The sequence below is a fragment of the Leguminivora glycinivorella genome, chromosome 15, assembly GCF_023078275.1.
Source record: "Leguminivora glycinivorella isolate SPB_JAAS2020 chromosome 15, LegGlyc_1.1, whole genome shotgun sequence".
NCBI classification, from domain to species: domain Eukaryota; kingdom Metazoa; phylum Arthropoda; class Insecta; order Lepidoptera; family Tortricidae; genus Leguminivora; species Leguminivora glycinivorella.
Window position 1 is genome coordinate 9,015,394 of NC_062985.1, and position 26,680 is coordinate 9,042,073.

Below are 26,680 nucleotides of genomic sequence, written 5' to 3' on the forward strand. Positions count from 1 at the left end.
AGTTCATATTTTCATAGTGTTGGTGTGGTGAAAAAAATTGTGTTTCACTCGGTGGCAAAGTTTGTTTAACCTTCGTTTAAGCTCGGGTATCAATATTGGCACGTGCGGTTAAACAACTACTTTGCCCCCTTGTAAAACAAATAACTATTGTTCAGTATAATTTATGCAGAAATCAGAAAGTATTTTTTTGAATACATTTATAAGGTAGTATATATTTATTAAATAGTTAAATAGTAATAAAATAAAGTCAACGTTGTCAGTTTATGAAATCATATGTAGATAGGTACATGCTAATCTTTTTATGGTTCTTTTCTTTGTCATTTACATTATAAAGCTAAAAATTTAAATAAATAATCTATGAACTAATTAAAGTAAGTTATTTTATTTATTTATTATTATTTACCTAGCTGAAAATACTGTTTGCATCGAAAATAATCTCATGTCAATTGATAATTTGTTACTTTAGAGACAAGTCACTACAAATATGTAGGAAAGTTTGCTTTTTATTAGTAATACTTAGGTAGGGTTTCATTGTTATTTATAAATACTGTACTTAGGATCGGCATTTAAAAATAAAAATGAAATTTTATGAAATTTTGTGCATAAATATTTTTCTATAAAGTAGTAAGTAGTAGGCGAGTAGATACACTTAACATTTATACTTACAGTCAAAACAAATACTTAATATAACCAAATATAACTTAATATTAAATACTTATAAATAAGTTTATTCGCATACCTATTGTACTTCTTAAAAAATAAGGAAAAATTAACGTACTTTGAAACAAGCGTATTAATTATTATGTAATTAATGTATTAAGTATAATAGCGTTTTCATATTACCCGATCCAATATCGGACGTAGGACCGATATACTATATAATAAAGCCGCCATCTTAGCCTTTCTTACAGCCGATATCGGATCGGATAATGTGAAAACGTTCTAAGGTTAAATAGTTATTTATTTTAATGTTTTCTGCTAGCATCAAATCTTTTAAAACGGATCGGATGAAAATTACTATTAGTTTGAATAAAGAAAATAATTGATTGCGAGGCTAGGAACGTAAATACATAACCATATAGGTATAGCCAGCCTCTTTGCGCTGCTAAAGCAGAGACGCTTACGCTGTCTGGGGCATGTGCATCGAATGCAATGCAACCTTCTCGTTTGCCGCGGCGTGTCTTGCTTGGTGCCATAGCTGATGCCAAGAGAAGCGTCGGCCGGCCAATGCTACGTCATAAAGATTGCGCCAAACGAGACATGCACGCCTTCAACATCCCGGTCCACAAATGGGAAGAGCTTGCCGCTTGCCTTACAAGTCGCGCAAATTGGTGTTTGATGGACGACAATACTTGGTTTGCGGCACTCGCAAGTAAGCGAGCCAAGCGTTACCCACGCGATACCTCTTCATGCACCACACTTGCCAAAGTTGTGGTCGTGTTTGCCGCTCCCGTATTGGCTTACTTATACATAGCCACGAAAAACATTGTCGCCCCGCCTGACACTGCTTGAATAGTCTGTTAGAGACTTGAAGGCCGATGATGATAATATAGATAACGGACGCTCCATCCAATAGTGTAAACACAAACTAGTGACTTCCGATGCATTAAAAGTTTTAAATTATTCACGGTTAGTTTCATTACTTAGGTATATTGACCGGGATATAGACCCCCGTGATCATGATGCATGCAAATGAATCGAAATATCGGGACCTCAATAAACATTTAAAAGGTCTATATCCCGGGTCAATATAAGTCTTCCGAAGCATCTTTACCGTATCGTAGTTATCTCTATCGCTCTTCCGTATTGTCGGGACAGACTCAGATTATACGTTTTGTTAGAATCCCTGGTTTGTGCAACCAAGATGTTTAAGGGTTCGTGGTTCATTATTAAGTTTTTCCCAAAATCCGTGTTGATCAAGTTTGTGCCTTGATCGTCAAGTAGTTGAAGGATCAAGCAGACTTGAACTCAGATGCCTCGATCGTCTAGGAGTAGTAGGATAAAGTCTGTGCCTCGACAGTCTCGACACCTAGGAGTAGAAGGTGAGGACGGAGGTGTGGTTCCCTCGCACGAACAGCATGGGCGGCAGGTCGCGGCTCAACACCTCCAGCCACGCCATGTACAGCGGAGCTGACACCGAACCCTGGGAAATAACAAGTTCGTTGTATTTATAGTCAAGATCGAGTTACGAGCGTTTCTGCCAACAGTAAATCTGATAGGTATAAAAAGGGTCATATCATATATCATATCACATTTGGACCATTTGAAGATTGGGGGTTTGGCCATGCGGTTTGAAAACAATGCTGTATCGAACCCAAAGACATATATGTAACTTCGTATAGACGGATAAAGTCTAAGAAAAAAACCGGCCAAGAGCGTGTCGGGCCACGCTCAGTGTAGGGTTCCGTAGTTTTCCGTATTTTTCTCAAAAACTACTGAACCTATCAAGTTCAAAATAATTTTCCTAGAAAGTCTTTATAAAGTTCTACTTTTGTGATTTTTTTCATATTTTTTAAACATATGGTTCAAAAGTTAGAGGGGGGGGGGACGCCCTTTTTTTTCCTTTAGGAGTGATTATTTCCAAAAATATTAATATTATCAAAAAACGATCTTAGTAAACCCTTATTCATTTTTAAATACCTATCCAACAATATATCACACGTTGGGGTTGGAATGAAAAAAAATATCAGCCCCCACTTTACATGTAGGGGGAGGTACCCTAATAAAACATTTTTTTCCATTTTTTATTTTTGCACTTTGTTGGCGTGATTTTTATACATATTGGTACCAAAGTTCAGCTTTCTAGTGCTAACGGTTACTGAGATTATCCGCGGACGGACGGACGGACGGACGGACAGACAGACATGGCGAAACTATAAGGGTTCCTAGTTGACTACGGAACCCTAAAAACGTACCTCAAAACCATAATGAAAAAGACACGGTGGCCAAGATGGCGTTACACCTTTGGGGAACGCTCGGCTAAATGGCGCTAATAAAATATTTGACATTTTAACACATATCAAGGTAAGACTATGGGCCAAATTGTCGAAACTGAAGTTGACAAGTTTTAAGCTTGTGTCGAGAGATGGCAGTCTATGCACTGTGATTACACATTTTACTTTGACAGTAACTCTCTACAATACCTACTCAATACTCTTCGATCGAACCGTATTGCAGTCTCCTCAACCAGCGTATACCCCTCTAGGTGTTAGAACCTCTTCTCCGTCACAGACGAACCTTATATTTGTATATGTAATGGTTCGTACACAGTATATTTCTGAAGATGTAACTAACCTTCCTAGGCATCGGTAGGGACATAACCACCAGGTTGGCGTCTTTGGACTTCTCTAGAAGTAGCTCTCGTAGACGCAGCTGTCGGTTAGTCTTCTCGGCTAACGTTAGAAGTTCCACCTCGCTTATTTTAGATTCTAAAACAATTTCAAAAATGTTGGATTGGATGAGAGATAAACTACCTACGGTATAAGTATGGTGAATTTTAAGTGCCTCTGTCATCTCGAAAGGATTGGCACTTTTTCTTTTTTGAAAATTTAAACTATCAAAAGCGCTGCGGAGTGCTGGGATCGGCATCGCACATGTACCTTTTGAATTGTAAGTTACACTTACTCATTATCATCAGGGGAGCCATATGCTTGTTTGCTACTCAATGTGTGTGCGCAGTATAAACCACGATCGATTGTGTAAGAAATTGTCATAATGAAATTGTTGTTATTTTTTAAGGCAACACACGGGTCGAACACGGTAAAATAACATTATTACTTTCCTCCTTCTCCTTCCTTTTCTTGAGTCTTCCGCGACCACGGCTAGTGCAACCTGGCCGAAACGTTGGGTAAAAAGGTAATAATGTTATTTTATCGCGTTCGACCCATGTGTTGTCTTAAAAAAATGTGTACAAAACGCGAGAACTTAAAGTGTTAAATTGTTGTTACCTAACTACAAGGAATATTGCAATTCTGTACCTTCATTAGTGTTGTCAGCGAATTTGGCAACCAGGTCGTCGAACAGTTTCTTCGTCTCCGCCTGCGGAGCTTCGGTGATGTCCTGCACCATCGTCAGCGACGAATAGTCGATACGGAACTTCGATAATAGGTTAGCCATACTGGAAAGATTTATTTTATTAGGTTGTTTTATTTCAATCGTTATCTAAACATTCAACAAAAATTAGAAGTTCTGATAAGGTCCCTTTCCATTGGCGTGACGTGTCTAGGTGTAGCGGCAAATGTAATATAGTTGAAGCCGTTGAAGGGTATTTAGTATTTTACAGTGTATAGTATCTCCGCGTCGCCGCTCCAAATGAATGGGATAATGTCAAGTAAATGATCAATAGTGCGCAAAACCCACACATTTCGAAGATGCTGTTAATAATTGCTTGGGTGGAAAAAATGTACAGAGTCACGTCACTGTGTATCAGAGTCTTGTACTTCCTGATACGTGTATTTGAAGCTGCGCATCGCTATATTGTCTGATCCTGTACCTATATAATGGTCACATGCTGTAGAGGTCACACGCTGTACTCACTTTCTCTCCTCCAATTCCAGTTCATGCCGCCGGTTGGCGAGCGCGAACACACGCAGCTTGCAGTGCGACCACGCAGCACGCTGCGACAGGATGTAAGGCAGCAGGATCGTCAGACCGCCGTCGTCGTACAGCCACCAGACGTCCAGAGTGCCTGATTCCTGCAAAATGCAAATATCATATCAATCAATTATGTGGTTTCCGACTGTTAAAAAGATTAATCCATTGTAATGTTCTATGTTTGCATCTTTGTAAATCTTGAAATAAGTTAATTCCGAATTGTCCGATCAGTTATTTGCCAAGTTAGGTACTAGGAACCAAATGTGGTGTGTTTAAACTATGCGTGGCGGATATTGATGTGTGGATGTCTTTCAAAAATTTTAGGATTTAAAATCAATGTAAATGTCTACCTGTTTCTTTTGGAAAATGGTCATCTGTGATAGCTGATCCTTAGAGAGCTCCACGCCATTGGACGCCTTATATACTATTTGTCGATGGATGTCCATGGGCTTCTTCTTGCCGTTCTCTTTTGCCTCCGAAATCGTGAACGATCTCGAAGTTGTCATCGTCAACAAACCTGCAATGTCAAATTAAACCCCTTAAAGTAATTGTTATCGTTCATGTCAGTCTCGGACTGAGCTCTAATAATTAAGATGTGGTTTGGACATGTCAAAAGAAGGTCGCTTGAATACGTATGGAAGTGTGCTCTTAGCTTTGTTTATTATATTATACATGCTATACTACCTATATGTGTACTAGGCCCATACATTAGAAGCAAACCAAGGCAGCGGCGGCGCAATGTCATTGCCAAAAATTCAAAGGGTTACCTAGTAGAAAACGATGGCCATGGAGCGTTGTCCACCGTCACAAGCCTATATTATACCGAGCATGACAGAGTAAACTTGTTTAAGGCAGTTAAAGGGCTTACTTTGCAGATTATGCCTGCTGGAAGGCTGCGAATCACCCCTTATGTCAAGGTCAGAATCAGCGTGCATCATGACATTAGGCGAGCGCACCCGCAGGTCTCCGCTACCGCTGGAAGTCGCCGTGAGTCCTGTGACCGGCGCATCCTCTGCCGTCACTGGACCGTAGTCCAGCCCGCCGGCCACGCGGAGAATGGCTACGGCTAGACGGTTCTCGAAGGCTGTGCTGTAAAATAAATAGGCATTCTGTAAATCTGGTAGGGGTGGAGGAACTTGACTCTTAAAGACAACTCTCATAACGGTTATATAAACTCGCTTGGAAATTGTGCCTTTAGCGTACAAATTACATATTTTGATGAATAACTCTTACAAATGCAATGAAACTAAGAACCCACTCCGATTGACACTTCTCTGAAGGAGTGATAGGAGTTTTTTTAATTCTTGTATAGAGAGTTTTTGCCAGTAGAAAAACTTACTGTAGCACATTGAAGTAAGCCTCCAGATCGCTGGCGGGCGCCGTAGCCCAGTCCGCCTTGTACCCCATAAGCATGACGTTAGGGGACAGCCGCCCAACACCGGCCGCTTGTATGAGAGCCCGGGCGCCCTGTTCAAAGTTGAACCCGTGGACGCTGGCGCTGAACGCCTTGATTTTGCGCCCTCGAAGCCACTCGTCGTTGGACCGGGCGCGAGCGCTGCGCTCCTTGTAGGATAGCTTGCCCTGAAAAGGTTGGAATGCTTTCTGGGTGCGTAGCCGAATGGCACAAACGCTTACGAAACGCTCACGAAACGAAACGCTAGTAGATATCTATCTCTATCGCTCTTGCGTATTGGCGCGACAGAGCCAGACTACCTTTCGTGGCGTTTCGTTTTCGTTTCGCGTCGGAGAAATGCCATTCGGCTACGGGGCCTGTTATTCAAATATGTACTACAACTTACACCTGGACGTTTTGTTATTGCTAAAACCTATATTGCCACCCAGTCAGCAACTGATGCTAGCAGTTCTCTTTTTACATCAAAAATTCAATCAATTATTTTCAAATCAATTGTGTCTAGTAAGAGTAGTAAGACATAAGGCTCATCTGTGTCACGTCTTCGACGAGTATCAGCGATCCAACCTTCGTGATGAGATGGCCCAGGTCTATAACCGCCGGGCGAGCCTGCGGTCGGCCTTAACGTGCTCCGCCACCAGCAACAACTGATGAAGGCAGTTCTCTTTTACATATTTACTAGGTATAAGACTAACCTGGGTCACATCTCCGACGATCATCAGCGAGCCAGCCTTCGTGATGAGATGGCCCAGGTCTATGAGCGCCGGGCGAGCCTGCGGTCGGCCAGCTAGTGAAATCACTTGTGGCCAGTAGTTCTTAACGTGCTCCCAAGCACCACCAGCAACAACTGATGAAGGCAGTTCTCTTTTACATAATATTTACTAACCTGGGTCACATCTCCGACGATCATCAGCGAGCCAGCCTTCGTGATGAGATGGCCCAGGTCTATGAGCGCCGGGCGAGCCTGAGGCCGACCAGCCAGCACCAACAGCTGCGGCCAGTAGTTCTTCACGTGCTCCCCGGTGCGGGCCAAGTTGTGTGCACTCGAGAGCGCCGTCTTGTACATTTGAGCTTGGGTACTGCTGCCCCAGTTTACATCTGCAATAAGTAGTCGAAGGTATTAGTTTGCACAAGTTGTACAAGAAAAAGCAAACAGGACTTAAGCCATTTAAAGGCAACCTTGCTTGATAAATAGTTATTGTTTTTGAGAGGATTATATGTATATACTTACACCTTTGTTCAGTATACTATACATATTTAGGTACATATACCTAGTTGTATACCTAAAATAAACATGCCAATGTCAATGAGTATACCTAGCGGATCATAGACGTTCAATTGCACGTGGTAACGTAACTGTAACATTCTCAAATTGGGAGTTTTGTAATTTGAACTTTACAATACTAAATGTAGGGTTTCTTTAATTTCGGGAGTGAGTCCATTATGAGGTTTAGGAAGTTATTCGTTTACTCGGAAACCGTTATAGAATCGGTCAACATTAAAGTTATTTTCGTCCTTGCGGGCTTTCTGCAGATAAACATGTCTAATGTAAATCAGTCAAAAGTTTGACGGTTCTATAGTTAGAAAATGTAGGAAGCGCCAGAATTCTAACTTTACTCGTACATTAAAAGCTCGGCCACACATGCGCGTTTTGAGAGCGTAGGTGGAGAGTTAGCGGAACGTCAGCGGAGCGCAATGATAGCGGTGCGCCGGCCGGACGAACGCTGGCGTTGCGCCCAGCGGACGTCGGCGGGAACTAACGAGCGCGGATTGCGAGCGGAATGCGAGCGGATTGCGAGCGGAACGCCAGCGTTCGTCCGGCGCACCGCTATCATTACGCTCCGCTAACGCTACGCTATCAAAACGCTTTATGTGTGGCGGAGGCTTAATCGCACTTTAATCTCCATATCAAATGACAAATCGTAAGATTTTTGTAGTATAGGTACGATGAGGTATAGCGTGAGGAAAATGACGAAAATGAGTGCCATCTTTCAGCTAATAAGAAACATGATGACACACTCATCAGGAACCGAGCTGGCGACATCTACAATTCTACATGTTGTAGAACTGTTGTCAAGAGAGGTTGGTTCATATTATGTACCTGGCTTCCGGTAGTGTACGATGAGGTATAGCGTGAGGAATATGGCGAAGGTGATGAGCGACATCTTCCAGCTGATGAGCAGCATGATGGCCACGCACATCAGGAACCCAGCTAGCGATATCCACATGTTGTAAAACTGCAACCAGAAGAATTTTATTGGACTTTACTGACTGGGATATATGTATATTGTATACCGAGATTACCTCATCGATTTTTAGGAGTTTTACGTATTGTAGCTGCGTTGAAATAACGGGAGCTAGATAACCATTGAAATGGTAATCGTGTTCTATATACTTATGAGTAAGTTTAATGAAACTAACCGTGAATCATTCAAAACAGAATAATTTAGTTAGGTAGTTACTTATTTTATTATTTATATCTTAGACTTCTTAGAGCAATGGTTCGCATGGGGAACTAGTGCGAACCTATTTAATGCGGACAGGGTTTTGTTATTCAGCGTTCGAAAAAGGACCGTGATGGTAATTTTATTTTAAAAACCAGACCCCTGAAGACACTAATTGGTGATCCCTCTAAAACTTAGAGTATACAGTAATTAGTCTTTTGCATAACATACTTAGCTACCCCTGTGTAAAAAATAATAATTTGAATCAGTCGAATGAGTGTCTTAATATTTATTTAAATATTTTAAATGACCGTTAATCCGGCAAACATTGTCATACGCAATCATGACATATAAGTCCAGGAGTTCTACATAGTACAAAACGTAAACATTACCTACGAGTGAGACATAGATTCACCGAAACACATGACACCAGTGAGTCACAGTCTCGATCGTAATTTGTACTATCGAATGTCCCTCCAAATAGGAATCAATGAAAATTGCTGATGTCATTCTTTATGTATTTCAGATCCATTGACGCAAATGTCGCTCTATAGGTAAGTACTTGGTGCAAGCATAGTAAGCACATACTCGTAATACCCTAATAAGTAGGTCACGGGTAAAATCTAGGTATAAGTTGGAATGACAAGGTTTGTTAAAAAGAGATTCTTACCCTGAAAGTAGGGCGCCAGCCTAGCGGCCGCACGAGCGCCGCGTGGAAGGTGCAGAAGTTGATGAGCGCGTATGAGGCCAGGTAGAAGTTGGAGATCAGCGGCGCGATGGTGTTCAGGTCGGCTGAGCGACAAATAAAACATGGAAACCTATAAATAGTTGCATCGACGTATGTAAAGAGGGTGATATCTATAGAAGCAATGCTAGTCTCTGGCCAAGCCCATAATTATAAAAAAAAAGATTTACTACCGATTTCAACATCGAAAACAGTTATCGACTAACCGCCGCCGAATTTAATGACATTTACGTTTGTCAGAATTTTACATGAAGGAATTGTTAACTCACCGATAAGTAAGAAGATAAGCGACACCAAAAACGTGAGCACGTATCCTCTGTAAGGCTCGCCATGTTTCCCGTAGCCCTTGGAGAAGAAGATGAGGCCAGGGTAGATGCGGTCGACGCCCAGCGCCTGGATGAGCCGCGGGACGGACAGCAGGTTGGTCAGCGCCGTGGAAAGAGTGGCCGCCCAGCACCCGCCGTAGATGAGCGGGCCCCACGCTGACATCAGCTGCATAACCTGGTATCACAAGGAGATCAGTCGGTAATTCAAAGGCTGGTTTATCAAGCTTAGTAGATATTATCGGAACCAATTCGCGAAATTATCAATGAATTCATTCATAATTTCTCCATGCCATTTTGCAGCTCACTGTACACTTCCAGCCTTGTACGAGTATTTATATAGTCCTCACAAAAAATATTCTCGCAAAACTATTACTTATTTAGCCAAAACAAGCCTAGCGAAGCGCAAGGACGATATACGTTCTACCGTTATACCTAGTTCCTTTAACTTGAAGATTTGAACCTGATTTATGACACCGAAGCACAAGTACTTACGGAATAATCATTGTGCAGTCCATTCGGACATCCGGCTGTAGAGTTAGCGCAGGCGGAGACCGTACCCAGATCTACAAAGGTGCCGTTGTCTATGACGAGGTCTGTGACGTTGCCGCTGGCATCTCGCAGGGCGCCGCCGCCGGAGAACAGAACCATCAGCGCGTAGCTTATCATGGATATCAGCAGGGATAGAAGCGTGCCTTTCGGGATGGCTGACGCTGGGTCCTGTGAGCGAAGACAAGGATTTTGTTATAGCAAATAAGTAAACTAATACATAAAAATTAAACAATTTACTTATTGTGTACAATTGGGCTGTATGCTGTCTTATCTTGAAGCTAGTTTCAGAAAATGCCTACATGTTTTGATGTCTTTGTAGGCATCAACCGAAACTAAAACTAGGAGGAAAATGAGCGCCATATCATGTTATATAATAAGACGTTCAAGAACTACCTCTAACGACACCTTTGCCAACACAGACCTTGCAGGCAATTATGGTCGCGCGATAAATGATAAAACATCTGGCCGTCCCTATCGCACTTACTAATAGTGCGATAGGGACGGGACGGCCTGATATTTTATCGTCTATCGCGCGACCATGCTACCCGTGCTTGTTTGTATTTGAGCATCTTGACCGCTCCTGGCCCCGTAGCCGAATGGCATTTCTCCGACGCCAAACGAAAGCGATACGCCGCTGGCTCTGTCGCGCCAATACGCAAGCGCGATAGAGCTATCTCTATCTCTCTAGATATCTACTAGCGCTTCGTTTCGTGAGCGTTTCGTGAGCGATTGTGCCATTCGGCTAGCCACCCTGTTCATTTGACGCTGATACACACTAACAGCCGTGACCCAAATACTTTCTGTGTCATGGTGCGCCATAACACATCATACCGATGATGAAGTATCCCAATAATCCGGAAACGTCGATTCCAGGATATTTCTGTGCGTTCTTGAAATAGATTGTTGCGATGACTCACTGTTGCCACTTCGACTCAATTGGGTTTAATCAATCGATGTATCGTATATTACGTTCGGCGAAGGCGTTTGCAAATTTCGGGGTTAAATATTTGACTCTCTGTAGGAGATGTTTATGGTTCACTCAATTTGTTTCAATTGGGATATTGTCCATGTGGGGTATTTGACAATCAATTTCAATGCCTAAATATACCTATATTATTGACCTTCCTTAATACCCGTTTAGCCAAAGAGAAACAAATAATGAAATGCAGAGCGCAGAATAGGGTGTAAGGGAAGGGACCAAATCATATTTTAACATAAATATACCTAAGTAGCTATAGTATTTTTGTAGCAGTAGTAGTTGACATTATTTTGCGAAGAATATTACCCAACATTCATTCAATAAACTGATGAACATACGCAAACACCAATAGGTACCAATTGGTATTCTCTAAGGGGTACCATGAATGGTTTTTAGTGTAAGCGGGTATTTTATGTTGTATATAAGACAAGATAGGGCACATAAAAATACAGTATAGTTATAGTGTACAAAGGCGAACTAGTAGTGGTAGTTATACCATATGTCTGTTATATGTAGGAATAGTTCGTCGATCGCTGGCACGTGGAGGGGACGACAAACAAACAGATCGATTGCAACCACGTGTAGACATCGTTCCCCGTGGCTACGCTAATTTCATCGGCCAAGGGGTGATGGCCAGGAGTGACCTACAAAGGTTACAAAACAAAAGTACCTACTCCTAATAAGAAGTTAGGATTTACGCAAGTGTACGTGCGTCATTATTTTGTTCATGAAATGGATAAGTAGCGCAGCAACTTGAAGCTTGGTCCTGAATAAGGGGACACTAGGAATTAAAAGTAGGACATATAAGTATCTGTTTTGTTTTGCTTGGATGGGCTTTAGAGCGGTGTTGCCTATGGCCAGTATTGAAGACGCATCTTTAACCCAAAGGGCATTAAGGGTCGATTACACCAAACCCTATTGTATGGGAAATTCCATAGACCACTACGTGACGTTGGTGTGACTATTAACTTTAGTTGATGCAACTGGCTCTAAGTCACTACGTATAGGTACTTGAAGTACCTGTAGTGCGCCGTGCGACGATCCATTTTCCTACTCAATCTTTCACCTTGTCCGGTCTTCCGCATACTCAGGTTCTTTGGTATGAACAAGTATGAATATGATATGTATGTGTGTATGTATTACGATACAGCGAGGACATGTCGCTAGCATCCGTGGTACAGTGCCTCAAATGCCTATTTTAGATATAAATAAAAATGGTTTAGATATAAATAAAATTTGCCTTTGGCAGTGCCTTTGAACATTTGTTTAATATTTTTATTTGTCGAATTAAATAGGTGTAAGTAGGTACACAGGTAGGTACCTACGTTATTGCACTAAACAATTAAGATTTATGAAGACAGCTGTTCAATTACCAAGAAGCACTTTACCTTATTTACAAAAGCGAGCAAAGTGCTTTCAGGAATAGCCGTGACTCAAAGGGCCCAATTGAGTTTAATCAGTCCGCTTTCAACGACTCTGTGCCTATACTTTGGACGAGTAGCGAAAACTGTAGAATTCTTATCAATATACATGTTATGGACCAAATGATTAATAAGGGCATTATGTATAATGCCCGGGCATTATGAATAATGCCTAGCTGTATTGGGCAAAGTGATTAATCATTGTCTAGACGCCATTTTTTATCACATTGCCCGGTCATTATGATAATGCTACGTGATCGTTGGGCAAATTGATAATAAGTTTAACAAGTTTGCATGGACGCCATTTTTTATCACATTGCCCGGTCATTATGATCCTGCTACGTAATCGTTGGGCAATTTCATAATAAGTTTAACAGGTTTTTCTGAACGCCATTTTTTATCACATTGCCCGGGCATTATGATACTGCTACGTGATTGTTGGGCAATTTGATAATAAGTTTAACAAGTTTGCATGAACGCCATTTTTATCACATTGCCCGGGCATTATAATACTGCTACGTGATTGTTGGGCAATTTGATAATAAGTTTAATAAGTATACTGGGTGTTTCCTAACAAATAATGAAATGTAAATTGCGCTTTCTTGAATAAGCATACTAAAAAGTATGGCGGTTAAAAAACCGCCGCCCTTAAATCTCAAGGAAGGTGATTCTCAATTCGTCTGTATTTTTTTTTATGTTTGTTCCACGATATCTCCGCCGTTACTGGACCGATTTAGAAATATGATTGAATGTAGGTATATGCATACAATACAGATTGGTCTCACTTTTATCAGAACCCAGTTCTGATGATGGATCCTGGAGAAATCGAGGGAACTCCTCAAATCTGAAAGGCATACATATAGTAATTTTTTTATTTAAAGGAACAGCATGCATTTACGTACGCATTCTGCAGAGCTAGTTCATCATCTAAGTTTATTAACAATTGCTTTTTGACACCTAAAGTGCTATTTTATCCCTCTCCTAGCGAGAAAGGGACACTTGGTCACACCTACTAAACAAACTAGGCGTTTCACCATCTTTGCCATGCGTGAAAGTACACTTTTATGATAGCGCTTACCGGTAGCTCTGCCTTATGGCTCTCGCCCTCCCCCGACATCATCTATGTCTCACTAAGGCTCGAAGCGAGCTCTGATCTGCGGCCTATGTCGGACTTATCGTTTATTATTATTATTCAATTATAGGCGAGCAGCTATTCAGCTGATGAGCCTATGTCACACAGTGTCTCATGATTTATAGTTAGCAAAGTCATGTCACTATCTTATTATTTAAAAGCCACTTGTCTAGTCTGTTTTTAAACACATTCACTGAGGGAGCAGTAACAACACTATCCGGTAAACTGTTCCAAGCCGCTACAACACGATTGGATAGGGAATGATATGCAGCTTTAATAGTAGTAGGAGTGCGAATCAGTTTTTCTAAGTTACTCTAAATCATTGATTATAAGTCCTATCTTAGCCATCCTTGACATCAAGAGGTCCTACGGCACTGCAGGCGGCTCGCGACGGTGTCGTTTGTAGTTTGATATGAAACTGTATACAGTCTCTTGAATAGAATGGCACGAAAGTCTGCTGAAGCTGCGCCAATCCATCTTTCATCCAAGCTTTGCTACATGTTTTATTATTACTCTGCCCAACAGAGGACGGGCATTATGTATAATTCCCGGGCGAAATTGAGCTATTCGGTATGATTATTATCACTTTGCCCAACAGAGGATCGGCATTATGTATAATGCCCGGGCAAAATTCAGCTATTCGGTGTGTCTTTTGCATATCTCTGGATCGTGGACATGCGTGGACCTTTGGGAGGCATGCGTGGGGCCAAAGCCAACAGCACAGAGGCCTTTTAAGACATTTTAATCTAAAGGCAAGGGATACACGTGGCGGATACCACCCCGAGCGCACAATATGATATGATACAACCGTAGATGGTCCCCGCCAGGTGCAAAGACTATTGCAGTGCAGCACTTTTGTGCTACGATGGGAGCTAAAGTCATGGGTTATTGTTTTATAAGTTGGATGAACTGGATAGAGGGCTATGGGAGGAAACTATCGGACACCTGACAATAAGTCTCACAATTGTAAAAGACAAGCGGTGACTTGCCAACTCATTGAGTGGGCCCTGCAAAACGGCCGCACACACGGTGCGACAACAGAGCAACACTTAAAAAGAGTGGCTGAAAGGTTGTCGAGAGGTGAGACTGCGGTAGCCAGATTCCGGCGATCCGTTCAGCAGGCCGCCGACGTTATGACACTTTCCCATTTATAATATTAGTATGGTTTCTCATACTGTGTAATTTTATTTGTGTAAATAAAATAAAAAATCTCTATTCTTGGGCAAAATTCAGTTATTTGGTGTGTTATTATTACTTTGCCCAACAGAGGATGGGCACTATGTATAATTCCCGGGCAAAATTCAGCTATTCGGTATGTTATTATCACTTTGCCCAACAGAGGATGGGCATTATGTATAATGCCCGGGCAAAATTCAGCTATTCGGTGTGGTATTATTACTTTGCCCAACAGAGGATGGGCATTATGTATAATGCCCGGGCAAAATTCAGCTATTCGATATGTTATTATCACTTTGCCCAACAGAGGATGGGCATTATGTATAATGCCCGGGCAAAATTCAGCTATTCGATGTGTTATTATTACTTTGCCCAACAGAGGATGGGCATTATGTATAATGCCCGGGCAATTTAATGATTTGAATAGTTATTATCAAACTGCCCACTCACAATGGGCATTATTCATAATGCCCGGGCATTATGTATAGTGCCCGATTTATCACTTGGTCCATAACATACATATAACATAGTAGCCGAATAGCATTTCTGTGCGATGCGAAACGCAGCAGAAATGTAGTCTAGCTCTGTCGCACCAACACGCAAGATCGATAGAAATAGATAGCTACGAAAGAGACATAAGATATTATCGTGAATGTTTGTGTATTCGGCTACTCACACTGGATAGGGAAAATTACAATGTCGATGTTCCTACCGTGAAGAGCTTAGACCTATTATTATTACCATAATCAACCTGAAGGTATGTACAATTGTACCTACATACATAACATATATTCTTAATAAAAAGGTAATTTCCCTGTCTTGAGGAAAGCCAACAACGACTTTGAAATGGACTCAGTTAATTGATTTTGTTTTGACGTCAACCGGCGATGGGCATCGCCCACTATACAATGTATGTACACACTGTATACAAAGAGTGTACACACTGTACAGGCATACAAAATAAATATATTGTTATATTTTTTTACTGTCTTGTACAGCTATAGGTACCTGCAGCATAAGCACTGATAACCGATTGCGGTGCTTAGTTGTGTCAAGCGCTATGGTCGGTGTAGCTTGGACCGTCATACCCGAGTACGCACAGCCATCCAAAAAAGATGATAAAACACTGCCCTACGAAGATGGGGCGCGACCCGACGCGACGCAGCCCCCACAGCCCACAGGGCCCAGGACGGAAGGGGCCCCTCACACCCCAGAAGGTGTATCGAAACATCATCCAACCATCGCTTGGTCTGCAGTCTCTAGTCGGTACAGCATCAGCATGAACTGTCAGTATAATGGCCACCTTTGCCGCGTCGTGGTGTGACTTGTCTTGTTTTCTATGTCCTGTTTTCTAAATTTTATGCAGGTATTAAAACCTTTTCTCCGTTAATAGTAACGTACCTTGAGGTCGCCGGAAATGTTGGCACCAGCCTGAATGCCGGTGACGGATGGGAAGAAGATGGCAAACACGCTGAAGAAGTCCTGGTTTAACCCTTCACTAAACCGCCAGTCTGGGTTGAAGTTAGTGCTGAACGTTTGCGCTGAAAGAAGTAGAGAAAAATTTATACTTAGATACCTATGTAGTTATATTTACAACACTGGAAATTTAGAAATGTAAACAGGGTGGAAAGATAAGTCGGGCTCTGGAGGGAAACTACCTTAAATCCTTAAGCTTTGGCTCTTTTTAAAGAATATTTTTTTATTAAAAAAAAAAACAAAACTGCATTCAAACTTCAAAGATTTTCTAAATCTCGTTTATCTCCCCGGGACTCGAACTGACTAATGTGGATGTAAACGGACCATAATTGACTATGAAACTTACCACTAAGTCCAACGAAACCGCGTGCGATGGACTCGTTGTCTTGTGGTCCCATGAGTGTTCCGACCACGAAGTCCACTATAGCCGCGATGATGATTGCGATCAGGAAGTTCTGTAAACACAACCAACGGTCATACCTCTACAACATCTATTATTTACCTAAGCTTTTTAGAGCCGTTTAAGTCGATGACGGGAAAACTGCGAGTTTTTGCAGGAACATTAATAGTTTGTTGAGGTCATTTGGCCCAATAGGGTCAAATTAATTGATTGTTCTTGTAGTCGGTATATGGACTAATAAGTAATTCATGCAGATGATGCGATAAAAGGTTACATTTGACAAATCTGTGCGTCTTCTTGAATGAACTGAGGAGCTTTACATATAATTATGACGAAATACTTTTATTGTAACAACTAGCATTATATAAATAAGACCTCATTTTATTAGGTAAACAGTTCATGGATACCGATCGTAAATAATTATGGGATGTGATTGTTATGAAACTAAATGGTAATTTATAGTTTATAGTTGTATTTCTAAAGCCGATAAAAGCATTCACTCCCGTGACCCAAATGTTTTTCATAACTGTAGTTGAATCGACTCACTCATAAGAACGTTTACAGAACCTTGGTTTTTATTTAGGATCTTTGGGAGTTATTTCCCGAGATCATAATGATAGCAGTTATAAAATAAAGAAGATCTGTAACGTTGTATGTAATATTAATTCTCTTTTAGATGTCTTGTGTGCAAGTACTTATAGTCTTATAATAAACCTATGATCTTTAGCCAAATTGTTGAATATTACATATTACTTTACAATTTAACCTACCTATATTGATATCTAAATAATTTATTAACTTAGTCAATCCATGCTCATAGTTACATTTAAATTATACTATACATTGCAGGTTGATTATGTTACTCAACAGAATTTATTGGTCAGATTCCACACCAAAAAATATACACATTTATTTTACTGGGTACAATACAATTTCCTGCAATCACCTAGGGAAAGTTCATGAAAGTACTTTACTTAGTCTGGTAACTGCTCAAGGTGCAACAGTAATTTTTATAGTAGTTTCATGTCAACAGCTATTATATTATTATATATAATAAAACAATACTCGCAGTTACATTCATTTGGCGCGTGTTGCCTTAATTACTGCCATTTAATGAAACAGCTAACTCACTAGAACACGCCAACGCCATCGCCACACAACCAAGGTGACATTTCCTTAAATTTCTTCGTCTCAAAATTGAATCGCCTGAAAGGCTATTTGAATATTTTTTTACAAATCAAAGCCGGCTTAACTAGACTCTACGGGGAGAATTTTGGTTAAGTAATTTTAATATTGCGTTTCAGAAAATCACATCTTCGCTGTTGAAAACTTTACACAATCACCGCTGGGCTACGGTTATAGCGCTACGTCGTAATCGCTAACGGGTTTATTGTTATGTAGAGGCTACTTCTCGAGGGTAGGCTTCCATTGCTTCATAGAGGCAAAATGACAACGTGTCGTGATCGTGATTAGCGATCTATATGTTGGACATGACCTCTGTCAATGGCAATTGAATCTAAAGCTCCGAACTTGAACATTAATGACCTACTTAAATAAAAGCAGCCAATAACGCGGAGTGAACACAGTGGCCGCGCCCCGGTCATTACTGCCTTCGTCCTACTTATGTTGGTGTCGGTTTACCAGCAACGTGACGTCATATGTTGGCAATTAGTACCTATGTACTAGAAGAGTTATAGAGGTCTTGATTTATTATTATGAACTTATCTAGTTACTGTTAAATAAAAAACGAAGAGACTTGATGAAGAGATGATTAGGGCTGGTTTTAGGCTGTTTATGTGTTTATACGATGGCTGAGATACGCGTCATACTCGTGAACGGGTGCCGTCTGTGAAGACCGGTCTGTTTAAGCTTACTGGGGCTGTTATAACTTAGTAACTTTAATTCTAATTTTTATTAAATTAGGACACTTTGTTCGGTTGTCGTTTGTTTCCTTTCTTTTAGTGAATATTTTAAATATATGATTTTGACTCATGGAGACCATATACATCTCTAAGGAGAATTAGATTAAGAAGATATACATTTTATCTTTAGTTGTGACATTTAGAGTCATTTGCACCTCTAAAGTAATTTTAGACTTTTTTTTTGTATTTGTACTTTTTAAATTAAAATTTAGTGTAGTCCTTGGTTGTAATCCGACATTTAGAGACCTTCTACATCTCTAATTAATTGTATAGAGTTAACTTTAGTTAGAACTTAGAATTAGTACATAATAGTATCAATTTTATTGTAATTTCAAGTCAATTTTAAATATTTTTTAAATACCTATACTGTACATGTGACGTGTAAAAGTGCCCCTGTGGCCTATTTGCTGAATAAATTATTTTGATTTTGATTTTGATTTTACGCGCACATATTAGACTAAAGACTCAGCACGTAAAAACTAAGTGTAGGTAGAAAAATGTACCGCGTGTGTTGCGCGTGCAGAAATAAACGCTAGTCTGAAAATAATCACCTAGGTGTCTATTTGCTCTCTCTTGGAGGAAAGTCAATGCTACGAGAAAGAGAGTCAATGCTACGAATCAATGCGTAGATGTATGTGATCAATTCTAAGAAAAATCTGATCTTACCTGAGCCTTGCTTTCCCAATCCATGCCAATCGCGCAAATGATGCACATGACCAGCAGCGCAATACTCCCGATGAGTCTCGTGTCGTTCATCTTGTCGGAGAATATTCCTCCGTTCGGACCTAACAGGTCATTCAATGAGTCGCAGAAACCGATTGTGTTCATGCTGGCCGCGACAGCGTTGGCGAACGCGAAGATGATGCCGACTGACGCTCCGAACTCGGGCCCGAGGGAGCGGGAGATGATGTAGTAAATCCCACCTAAACAATACAAAAAATATTTTGAAGCTGGCGGAGGTGGACCCGATTTTTTGGTAAACGTTCTGAACATCTAGCAACCATCAGCATCAGGGGGCTTAGGATGAATTTTAGAGCTAAGAATGTCATTCTTTGGTGTCTCCTACTGATCTGACCCTCATACAAAGGGGTTACGAAATGCATCGCAGCCATAACATAATGAACCTTTGCGTTTTTTTTTTCATTTCAAATGAAGGATTATTTCATTTCACAAGAAGAAGTTAGTTTTCGATGACTGGTTTGATTCTATAACTCTTAATTTAGAAACTTGACCATGAAGTTGTTTGAGAAAAAAATCTGCGGCAGGCCACAGTGGTATAAGAGTATGTATAGTAAAAAAATTGTCAAGACTCTAAGAAATCCATTACGTATGTCGTTGGCTGGCTCATACACGGATCTGATTATCCCTAAATATGAAGAGTTAGGCTACGTACCTCCTTTGACCTCGCCGTTGGTACATATCGCACTCATAGATAGCGTTGTGATGACGCACACGACGGCAGAGATGGCGATGATGATCAGCGAGAGCCCGATGCCAGCTTGAGACACCACCCACGAGATCCGCAGGAAGAGCATCACGCCCCAGATGTTGAGCAGACATGGTATTAGCACGCCCTGCCACAAAAATATTGTCAGTACCTCATCATCATCATCCTCCTTGCGTTATCCCGGCATTTGCCACGGCTCATGGGAGCCTGGGGTCCGCTTTGACAACTAATCCCAAGATTTGGCGTAGGCACTAGTTTTTACGAAAGCGACTGCCATCTGACTTTCCAACCCGAAGGGTAAACTAGACCTTATTGGAATTAGTCCGGTTTCCTCACGATGTTTTCCTTCACCGAAAAGCGACTGGCAAATATCAAATGACATAAAAATATTGTCAGTACCTACAGTACAATAATTAAGAAATCTTAAAAACGTTGGCGACGACAATGCAAAGGTGTGGTTAAAATTATCTCTACACTCTCTTACACGAGTAAACATACTTACATATAATCACGCCTATATCCCATGATGGGGTAGGCAGAGCACATGAAACTACTCAAGTCTCAGTGCCACTCTTGGCAAATAAGGGGTTGAAAGAAAACGAAACTGTGACATTGCAGTGACAGGTTACCAGTCTCTCGCCACAATTTAACCCATATCCCACAGTCGCCTTCTACGACACCCACGGGAAGAAAGGGGGTGATGAAATTCTTAACCCGTCACCACACGGGTCACGAGTAAACATTACATATCTTATACTTTTAAACGAGCAATTCTTGTATATTTATTTATTTATTTATTTATATATTTATTTACACTGACGATCTCGGAAACCGCTCTAACGATTTCGCAGAAATTTGTTATGTGGGGGTTTTTGGGGGTGAAAAATCGGTCTAACTTATCCTTAGGTCCCGGAAAACGCGAATTTTCGAGTTTTCATGAGTTTTTCTTCACACGCCATCTCGTGTGCAGTAGTTGTACTGTTAAGATTAAGACAGAATTCTTTCGGTTGATGTAAGTACTATTTATTGCAAACACTAGATGGCGACACAGGTCAAGGCTAAAACGAATAGAAAAATACACTATTTGAGTTTTTGTGGCGAAATGCGCGCCATCTCGTGTGGAGTAGTTGTGTTGTTAAGGCTGAGAATTCTTTCGCTCGATGTAGGTACTATTCATTTTTGAACTAGATGGCGACACATGTCAAGGATACGAAACAGAACCGAGCGAAGCTCGGTTGCCCAGATATTATATGTAAAAATGTAAGAAAATGTTAAGTAGGTACAAAGTTTCCCAAAGAAAACAAATCATTTTAAATTTGTGCATGCAGTTCATGATGAGTAATTTAGCAATAAAACTTTACCTACAAGTTTATATTTCAGAAGCTCCACGTCTTCATCACATACGAGTATAACTTAGATGGAACAATAAAAGCATCTAATGATTGAATTATAAATAATAAAATAAATAAATATTGGGGACACCTTACACAGATCAACTTAGCCCCAAACTAAGCAAAGCTTGTACTATGGGTGCTAAGCGACGATATACATACTTAAATAGATAAATACATACTTATATACATAGAAAACATCCATGACTCAGGAACAAATATCTGTGCTCATCACACAAATAAATGCCCTTACCGGGATTCGAACCCAGGACCGCGGCTCAGCAGGCAGGGTCACTACCGACTGAGCCAGACCGGTCGTCAAAAAAATTTGAAGGAAACTCACTTGGATCCATCCTAATTTGATTCCGATCGCCGGCGTCGGTGACTTGGTGTCGCGCTTCGTGTCTCTCTCGTCCTGCGAACAATTCGTTTAGCTGCTTTAGTGCCAATACTGCCAATTTGGAGTCTATTCAACCAAGTCGTTAGTAAATAGTTCACTACCGTCAAACGCCAGCTTTACCTATAAGAAAAAGACAAATAACAAATATTGGACGATACCTAATGACAAATGAAAAAATTTCGATACAGAATGGGACGAATGTAGTACATCTTAACAACTTGACAGACAACAAATGGGACGATTTAAGGACAATAGCGATAATCATACTTATAATGAATCGAGTTTTGTGACATCTTGTTAACCCTTTACCAGGCCCCAAAGAACTAGCGTGTCTTCATACGTACTGTATATACTGTTACAACCGTATTGAACGCCTTGTAAAAAATGCATTTACGAAAGTCGGAGATGTTCCTTTAAACCAGAAATAAAAATGTGGGTTACGGTTATCCCATCGCCTGGCCAAGTAACTAACTGTCATACTCGATTTTGTCTTATTATATTCTTTACCAGGCGAAGGTATGTATTCCTCCCACACCTTATATCGGTTACCGTAGTCAGGTTTTAACTCCAAACCTCCTACAAAATATTTTGCGAATCCCTGAAAATAGTATTTTATGATCTACATTCACAACACGCTTCTAAATCGCATAATATATCTTTGGCAGTCGTTTAAATTCACTTGACCAGTTATGTTAGTGGTTTGTTTACAAATCCGAACACTATACTGAATTTAAGAATAACACAAGGAGATATATCGAACCATTTTTCGGTATTTTCATGATCTTAATGATTGTCAGGTAATATAATCCATATATTTTGCTAAATACTCCTGCGTCCTTGTGATATGACCAGAATTAGGATGTGGGATGACTCTATCCCATTACCTGGCTGGAATTTGCCTGTGTGGGAACTATTATTCCCATGGCCCGATTAGATTTTGAGTCTCTTTGGTTTTTGTTATTTATTTTTAAGTATACAGGGTTTATCAAAAATACGAGTTTTCGTTTAAAGGCATTCTCGGTACGTATTTATTTTTTGTAACTATGATATATATATATATATATACAGGCAATGGGATAAATACTTACCTCATTATTTTTTGGTTAAAAGCAACACAATTATTAAATTTTATGATACTATCTTCAAGAAGAAATTTTTCAGGGAAAGTCTTTAAAAGGAGATTTTATAGCTAGGTACATGAATTCACTCTAGGTTGAACACAAAAACAGTTTTATTACTAACGTGAGTTTTTATGACATGACAAGACAATTTACTGGGCCATGGGAAGAATAGCTCCCACACAGTTAAACTCTAATAAGGCCATGGGATAATGTCAACCCACATCCTAATTCTGGTCATACACAATAATGCGTAAATATTTAGCAATGTTTACGATTACATTACCTTTCAACACTCAAAATCTACAAAATGTCAAAAAATTGTTCGACCTATGTACTTCTGTTTCATAGAAATTAAGGAAAGTGTTCGAATTTCTCCGTAGTTTACTGAAATTAGCGTTCAAGTGAATTTAAACGACTGCCAAAGATATATTACGCGATTTAGAAGCGTGTTGTGAATGTAGATCATAAAATACTATTTTCAGGGATTCACAAAATATTTTGTAGGAGGTTTGGAGTTAAAACCTGACTACGGTAACCGATATAAGGTGTGGGAGGAATACATACCTTCGCCTGGTAAAGGGTTAAATAATACTCAGTCTCCGAATAAATTTTGTGGGGGAAACGAAGACATGTAAAGGTGGAGGGTATCTGTAGGTTTTACTATCTACGTTTTGCTTTCATTGATTATTTATGCTATTCGGAAGCCAATTAAAATAGCTATTGACTTTTCGAATATATGTACGTAATTAGGCATTTAAATATGTACGACATATACACCATCATTAAATTGCGCTTTCCTATTATGCATTGTAAATCAACCAGACTGTGTATGTTATCATTGCAAACATGCTGGCAACATAATCGGTCTGATGACTGGCAGGTGGCAGTCCTATTCTCTGATGATGGCATTCCTGACTACTGTTACAATGTTTAGAAGTAAAAACACACGTGAAGTCCGATGGAACTAATATTATTTTGTATTTTACCTGAATGTAATAAGAGAGGTTTTGTGAACAGCACAGTGTGAATATAAAACGTTTTTCAGTTAGGAATCGGTTGTAGATTTATTCCATGGCACATGTTTCTGCATTGTACTGTAACGGTGTCGAATCGGAATAGCCATAGGCATATTGTTGTCAAGTGACCTCAGCATTTCAAGAGAATTGGACGTTTATTATTGAGAAGTGGAAATTAGTACCTAAAGTCAGGTTTAGTCGGGCAAGTTCTTGTTGAAACAAAAGTATATGCAAAAAAAGAGATGCAGATATTTGCCACTCACTCTTACTTATCGTTGCTTCTCAAAACTTGCAGCAATAACTTGCAGGTCTAAACTCAGCTTTAGTGTTGCACACTGACGTTTCTTATCATTATTAAGTCATCGAACGCCATTATTTATCCTGAGACTATTGGTAACTTTATTCTTATTCCTACATTAATAATTTTTATGAGTGAGTACGCCTCTGTTAACAATACTAAGTATTTGATAAGACATGATCGTCTCTCAAAGCTCTCAAATCTGACTGAGCTAAACTATACTGGGGTAGATATATCACCTCAGAGAGACGAGACTGCGGACTCCTGGAGTGTAAGCCACTCCATTAGTTTTGATAACGTCTACATCACAGAATTAGATTTAGATAGAAGAAACAAGTTCATTCATTTGTATGGCGGCCGAGCGTGTCAGATTTTGTACTGAAGTTGTTACTTGCCTATGATTTTAAATATGTCTCAGGCCCTTGAGTGTTCATATTTTTTTTGTGTTGTTGCAATTAATATTACTTAAAGAGGCATTATTAATGTTTTTGTTCACTTCAACTTACAAAAATTGACGCCCGAAAGCTGCAAGCTGCGATTAAAGACGGACAACTCAGTGGATTTCACTGAGTTCATTTGACACGCTAAGTAGATACGTTTGCTTGATCTATGGTATATATGACATCTATGGTCTACATTGTTGCTAAGAGCTAGTGCATACTGGGTGCTTTTTGGAGTGAGTCGCGAAAGCTTTGTACAGGCTGCCCATTTTTTTAGTTTTAATCTAGGTTTTTTTTTAAGTTTTACCTTCCTTACGTTTTCAATGACTGTAGGTACCTTTATCTACATTATTATATTGGTTAGTAGGTGATGCGTGCCAGTACAGGTCTGTGAATAAATGCTAATATAATAAAATAATGTCAATTACACTGTATCAATTGGTTTAGAAAATGCTAAAATAGAAAGGATCCCTTTCAATTTGGGAAATTTATTTAAGCATACTAGTGTTATTAATAACCAAACTTATCGAAAAAAATTGTTCATTAAGAACAACTCAGTCAAAAGATAATTATTGCGAAAAGATCTTTGAAATCGGCGTTCCGGAGGAAACAGTCGAGTTTCCTCCTTCAAAACTTAATCAATCTGAACGAAATTTGAGAATCTGAATAACAATGAAATAATCTGTGTAGGACCGTTTACCTCTAGTTTTTTGGCTAATTGTTACCAATCTAGAGTATCACACCTTTTTTGCGCCATAATGAAAAAGGACGTTTATGGAAATTTTTCATTAGCTCTAGCGTCTTTAAAACCAAAAATATCAAAAAAATCAAAACGGTCCGACACAGATAAAAATAATAACAATCTGTGTTGAAAAAATCATTGCTCTATCTTCAAAAACCAGGGAGGAAATAGTCGAGAGCGTTTGTATGGAGAATTGACCCGTCCTGTATCGTCTTAATAGATCCTGAAACTGGGAGTGGTAGCGACAAATCTTGCGTTTGAAGCTCAACAATTCGAGACCGATATTGTGTAAGGTGCACACCACATGATTCATAGTAATCATTAGTGTCTATTCATCTATGTTTACTCGATCGAAGCAAAACACGTTCAAAGGGGGGTTTGAAATGGCATCCTGTTTATTTGCGCACATATTGATTTGTTCAATCTGTAGCATTGAGTCGTTTTCATGACCGTAGGTTATATTCATTTGTCAACAATATACGTTTCAATACCTGATTATTATTAAAGCTACTTATTTAGTATTTATTGAAACATAATGATTATACTTATTCAGGTATAATTCGGGCTTAAAGCTTGACCTATTAGCCGTAGGTACGTGTTATTATTAACCAAAGTTATTTAAACTTTTCCACTTGAAAAAGTTAATACTTCTGTTGTGTGAATAAACTTAAATTATGAGTCCGTCTTCGTTAGCACCATTAAGCTAAACTAAAAGTTTAAAATATTGAAAATTTGAGAAAAAAAGTACGATGGGCTATCTTAGGGCTTATTAAAAGTATACCTACCTACTTACTGGATATTGTAATAGTAGTAGTAGGAATGGAATACTAGCCTAGAGAAGCTATTAAGACTCATATTACATTACTACGTAGCGCGTGTCTTAAAGTGGCAGGGGCGGCGAAACAAATACAATTAGAATCTAAAACCAATATCTCAAATCTTCATTGACTTGTTGACTCAAATGGTCAAACGGCATAAACATGACACTTCGAAGAATAAGTTTGAATCAAAAAGTCAATGGGAAATGATATCATTGTGCGCGTTTTAATGATTCAGAGGCGGATGGTTTCGCTGGGGGTATCCGGATCGCACCGGTGTAGGCTGCTGCGGGGCGGCGCGCGCCGCTCGGACAACTATTCGCAACAGTCGCGGCGTTCGTGTTTGATTATGACCAGTGTACATGCATGGTGATGTAAGTAGCTACCAGCAGCGGCTGGTCCATACAAGCCGATTCCCACCGGCTTGCTTAAA

At 40.0% G+C, this 26,680-nt stretch overlaps 1 protein-coding gene across 1 annotated transcript in view; it reads right to left on the reverse strand.

The window, feature by feature from the left end:
• Positions 1–693: 693 nt before the first annotated feature.
• Positions 694–26,680, reverse strand: part of LOC125233810 (bumetanide-sensitive sodium-(potassium)-chloride cotransporter-like) — a 63,779-nt gene continuing 37,792 nt past the window's right edge. The window contains exons 4-20 of the mRNA XM_048139940.1: positions 21,756–21,827; positions 19,968–20,148; positions 19,241–19,497; positions 16,599–16,707; positions 16,178–16,317; positions 10,012–10,236; positions 9,463–9,694; positions 9,119–9,240; positions 8,106–8,241; positions 6,891–7,102; positions 5,933–6,174; positions 5,462–5,682; positions 4,944–5,110; positions 4,537–4,694; positions 3,978–4,117; positions 3,295–3,428; positions 694–2,143 (exon numbers count right to left, since the gene is read on the reverse strand). Coding sequence (XP_047995897.1) covers positions 2,030–2,143; positions 3,295–3,428; positions 3,978–4,117; positions 4,537–4,694; positions 4,944–5,110; positions 5,462–5,682; positions 5,933–6,174; positions 6,891–7,102; positions 8,106–8,241; positions 9,119–9,240; positions 9,463–9,694; positions 10,012–10,236; positions 16,178–16,317; positions 16,599–16,707; positions 19,241–19,497; positions 19,968–20,148; positions 21,756–21,827 — 2,862 coding nt within the window. The 3' untranslated portion in view covers positions 694–2,029. The remainder of the gene's footprint in view (positions 2,144–3,294; positions 3,429–3,977; positions 4,118–4,536; positions 4,695–4,943; positions 5,111–5,461; positions 5,683–5,932; positions 6,175–6,890; positions 7,103–8,105; positions 8,242–9,118; positions 9,241–9,462; positions 9,695–10,011; positions 10,237–16,177; positions 16,318–16,598; positions 16,708–19,240; positions 19,498–19,967; positions 20,149–21,755; positions 21,828–26,680) is intronic.